At 42.8% G+C, this 5,277-nt stretch overlaps 1 protein-coding gene across 1 annotated transcript; it reads left to right on the top strand.

Moving 5' to 3' along the window:
• The first annotated feature begins 222 nt into the window (after positions 1-222).
• LOC149828676 (uncharacterized) lies at positions 223-4,507 on the top strand. The gene is made up of 8 exons (XM_090017115.1): positions 223-265; positions 1,036-1,523; positions 1,761-1,979; positions 2,451-2,612; positions 2,801-3,007; positions 3,194-3,338; positions 3,675-3,809; positions 4,143-4,507. Exons 1-8 carry the CDS (start codon positions 223-225, stop codon positions 4,505-4,507), a joined length of 1,764 nt encoding a protein of 587 aa, XP_089873241.1.
• The last annotated feature ends 770 nt before the right edge of the window (positions 4,508-5,277 follow it).

Raw genomic sequence — 5,277 nt, forward strand, 5'->3', positions numbered from 1 at the left:
AGAAATTGGATCAGTTTTGTCGGGTCCCTCTCTAGCCTGTAGGTGTGTGTGTTGTGTGCTAGCCCTGCACATCATGTTGTTGACTGCCCGTAGCACCACAGTATCCTGAGTTTGTCTAGGAACAAGCTCAGATGGCACAGAGTTTCGCTAGGCCCACACCCAATCCATATTCCAGTACCTATAACCTGGGTTGGCAAAACCATCCCAATTTCTTGTAGAGAAATGCACAAGCCCAACCCCCCAACTCTTCTCAAAACCAACCCAGGTAAGGTGGTTATGCGCTTGGTTTTCAGAGAGCGAGCTACCCTCCAGCCCAGCCCACATACAGTTAGCCCCAGTCCCAAGAGCCTTCTTTCAGTCAGTCCTTCGAGGACAAGATGTTGTAGGCTTTCTCGGATCTTAAGGCGAACTTGAGTTCCCATACGCATTTCATTGCGAAACTTGAGACTCAAATGAGACAACTCACCAAGGTGCTTAGCAGGCGGAGTGATGGGGCTTTACCTAGCCAACCGGTGGTAAACCCTAGGGGTAAGAAGCTGATGCATGGCCTGCATATGACAGGTGTCCATCAAGAGCAGGCTCAAGATGTTATAACCCTTAGAAATGGGAAGCAATACAGATTGAGGGAGGCTGCAGAAGAAAGCGAGAGACCAAGTGAAAAAAAGTTGGTCCCTACTGCCTTACCTCAGGAAAGTGAGAGGGATCACCTATCTGAGCCTTTAAAGGCCTATATCCCCAAAGCCCATTTTCCTGAGGCGCTAAAGAGACCGAAGTCGTTGAGCAAATAGGGAGTGAACATGCAAGAGATGCTTGAGATATTCAAGCACGTCCAGATAAACCTCGCATTGCTTGACACCATCTAGCAAGTCCCTGCATATGCAAAGTTTCTAAAGGAGCTTTATACGCAGAAGAGGAAGTTGAGGCCCCAAGTGCCCAAAAAGATCTACTTGATAGAGCAGGTGAGTGCGGTGTTACAGCACCAAACCCCACCAAAGCTCAAGGACCCAAGGACTTTGATTCTTTCATGTGTTATAGGAGATATCACTGTCGAGCGTGCTTTGCTCGACCTTGGGGCAAACGTCAATATCTTGCTGGGTTTCTTTTATGACAAGTTTGGACTAAAGAAGATGAAGCCGATACTTATGACTTTGAAGCTTGCAAATAGATCGATCAAGGTCCCACGAGGGATTCTTGAAGATGTTCTAGTCAAGGTGGAAGACTTCTACTTTCCTGTCGACTTCATCATATTGGATATGGAGGGAGTGGATGACATGCGACAAACTCCTATCATTTTAGGATGCCCCTTTCTGGCCACCACCAATGCGTGCATTAATTGTCGCAATGGCGTGACAGATGTCTCATTTGGCAACACGAAGATGAGGCTGAATATTTTTCATGCTACGATAGAGCCTGCCGGCAATGAGGCGTCTTTCGAGATTGATTTTATTGAGGACCTCGTAGAGGGGGAGCATGACTGGTTGTTGAGTGATCCACCTCAGGAGGAGGTTGATGAATTACTCGAGGTAGATTGTCATGGATCGATGGAGAGTTAGTCAAGTGACCTGAGTTGGACCTAGCCCTTCGAACCACTTTCGGAGCTGGCAGAAAAGCCAGCCCGACCTTCCATTGAGAGTCCGCCCGAGCTAGAGTTGAAGCCCTTACCAGTCTCACTCAAGTATGCCTTTTTAGTCAAGGATCGAACTCTCCCCGTCATCATTTCCGCAGACTTGACTGACACTCAAGAGTGTTAGCTTTTGCAGGTCTTGCATGAGCATAAAGAGGCGATTGAATGGTCGGTGGTGAATCTAAAGGGGATAGACTTGTCCTTTTGCATGCATACGATTATCATGGATGAGGGTGCTAAACCCTCTAGAGAGGCACAAAGGAGGCTGAATCTCCACATGAAGGAGGTGGTGAAGAAGGTTGTAGTTAAATGGTTGGATGCAAGGATCATATATTCCATCTCCGATAGTCAGTGGGTGAGCCCCACCCAGGTTGTCCCCAAGAAGTATGGGTTCACCGTGGAGTTGAATAAGAAATGAGAAAGCATCCTCATAAGGACTATCACGGGATGAAGAGTATTCATTGATTATAGAAAGTTGAACAATGCAACTAGAAAAGATCACTTCCCATTGTTGTTCATCGACCAAATCTTGGAGAGACTCGCAGGCTAACAATATTTTTATTTTCTGGATGGTTATTCAAGATATAATCAGGTAGACGTTCATCTTGAGGACCAGGAGAAGATGACGTTCACCTAGCCATATGGCACCTTTGCTTATAGAAGAATGATGTTCGGGCTCTACAATGCCCCAACAATATTTCAGCAGTGTATGATGGTGATCTTCTCGCATATGATGGATGATGTCCTTGAGATTTTCATGGATGATTTTTTGGTCTATGGCTCTTCCTTTGATGATTGTCTCTAGAAGCTATCCTGAGTGCTGAAGCATTGTAGGGAGACAAATCTTGTGCTTAGTTGGAAGAAGATCCATTTCATGGTTCAACATGGGATTGTTCTTGGACATATCGTGTTAGAGAAAGGGATTGAGGTCGACAAGGCCAAAGTGGAGTCCATTGCCAGATTATCTTCACTGACCTCTATGCGGCAGGTGCGTTTATTCCTAGGGCATGCAGGTTTCTATCGATGATTCATCAAAGATTTCAGTAGGATTTCTAGACCATTGTGCAACCTGCTGTCAAAAGACCAGCCGCTTGTTTTTATGATGCATGTCTGAAGGCATTTATGTCTTCAAAGGAGACCCTGACCACAGCTCCCATTCTTCATTCTCTCAATTAGTCAGTGCCTTTTGAGATCATATGTGACACGTCTGATTACACGGTTAGAGTTATTCTTGGCCAGAAGATAGAACAGAGGTCTCATGTCATTTATTATGTTAGTAGGACCCTCTCCGATGTGCAGATGCAATATACCACCATGGAGAAGGAACTGCTAGCTATAGTCTTTGCCCTTGAGAAGTTATGTTCTTATTTGTTGGGCTCCAAGGTCATTGTTAACTCAAATCATGTCGCCTTGCGATATCTGATGAGTAAAAAGGATGCCAAACCGTGTCTCATTTGATGGATCCTATTGTTATAAGAATTTGATCTCGACATTTGAGATAAGAGTGGATGTGAGAATCTTGTAGCAGATCATCTGTCTAAACTGACTGTGGAGACACCCACTGATTAGGGACAGAATGATGATTCATTCCCGGATGAGCAACTCTTTCATGTCAAGTGTCTGCCCTGGTTTGTGCATATCATCAACTTCCTGGTGATTGGAGAGTTCCCTGCATATTGGAACCGCAATGAGAGAGATCATTTTATTCGTGCAGGTAAAACATTATTTCTGGGAGGACCCAGAGTTGTTTCGATTATGCCCAAATCAGATGATTTGGAGGTGCGTTTCTGAGGAGGAGTGCGACTCCATCTTGTCTTTCTGTCATTCCTTGGCTTATGGAGGCCATTTTTTCATCCATTTTTGTGGTCGATACTGCATAGAAATACTCACAATTTTTGTAGGAGGTGAGTGCATTGTTAGCAGACAGGACGCATTACCAAGCATGATATGATGCCCCTTCTTCCCATTCTTATTGTTGAGATTTTTGATGTGTGGGGCATTGATTTTATGGGCCCTTTCCCTCCTTCGTTTGGGTTTGTGTATATTTTAGTGGTGGTTGATTATGTCTCCAAGTGGGTCGATGCCATGGCCACCCGGACCAATGATCATAAAGAGGTGCTTCAATTTATCAAGCACAATATCTTTAATAGGTTCAGAGTTTTGAGAGCAATGATTAGTGATGGAGGTGCGTACTTCCAAAATGTGCAAGTAGCTTCCTTACTTAAGAAATACTCAATACATCATCAGATTGTCACACCATACCATCCGCAGACCAGTGGCCAGGTAGAGGTCTTCAATAGGAAGATCAAGAGGATTTTTTAAAAGACAGTCCGACCAAACTGCAAGGACTGGTCCCAACACCTCGATGATGCCCTTTGGGCCTATAGAACTGCTTTCAAGACTCCAATTGGTATGTTTCTATACCGACTGGTTTTTGGGAAACCATGTCATCTCCCTATTGAGTTGGAGCATAGGGTGTATTGGGATATCAAAAAGTTCATTTTTTATATGACCCAAGCTAGCGTAGAGAGGAAATTACATATGAGTGAGCTTGAGGAGTTACAAAATGAGGCTTACAAGAGTACCAAGATCTACAAAGCTCGAACCAAGCAGTTTCATGATCATCATATCTTGAGGAAGCAGTTTGATCCTGGTCAGAAGGTCTGGCTTTATAATTTGCATCTCCATCTTTTTCCAGAGAAGCTGAAATCCAGATGGGATGGCCCGTTCATTGTCCATAGAGTTTTTTCACATGGCGCTATTGATATTTTGGACCCTCGAACGGGTAGTATCTTCAAGGTCAATAAGCAATGGCTGAAGCCCTACATTTCTGATGTCGTGGTTAGTCAGGACATTGAGGTGATTGACCTTGTAGATGAGTGAGGCAGTACACAATATTTGTATGTTGTATTCTTAGGATTAGATTTTTTGTTCTTTAGTAGTTTTTGTTAGATGTGTTTTTCTTCTTTTATGAGTTTGATGTTTAGAGCATGTATGCATTGCAATTTTTTGTACATTTTTATGAGTTGCATAACATTAAGATAGGTGGAACCTCTTTAGACCCATTTACATGTCGTATCAGGTAAGGTCCCCTAGTGTGGATCAGGTGACTTCTACTCCTTTCCTCTCATTTCTTTTATTCTCATCTGCATTCATATAGTTTCATGCAAGCATGGGGGACTGTCACTGAGGACAGTGTCAGTCAAGCATGGGGGAGGGTGTAGTTTGCACCCAAACTTTTTTTGTTTTCATACATACATTTCTGTTAAAAACTCATAAAAAATGGGCTTTTAAGGAATGAGTTTGAACTTATATGAATACTTTACAATATCTAGTGTTTTTAGAGAATTTTTAAGCCCCACAATTTTTCTGACACTGATCTGGAAAAACATAATTGTTTATGCGGATTTCAAAGAAATGATGATAGATGCATGTTAGAGTTTATTTTAAATCACAAGTATGAATATGCACAGTGTTATTTTTTGAAAAACTAAGCAAATAAACAACATTACAATTATGAGCTCAAAAGTGAAAATCACATATGTTTAGTTGTTTTGTATCTTCGTATTCCCTAGTAGCTGAGCTCAAACACAAGTTGAAGTGTTTGAGTCCCATGTCAAAAAGGATAACGAAGGAAATCACTTCTATGTCTA

Source organism: Nuphar pumila, chromosome 9, assembly GCF_984573655.1.
Source record: "Nuphar pumila chromosome 9, dmNupPumi1.hap1.1, whole genome shotgun sequence".
Classification (NCBI taxonomy): Eukaryota; Viridiplantae; Streptophyta; class Magnoliopsida; order Nymphaeales; family Nymphaeaceae; genus Nuphar; species Nuphar pumila.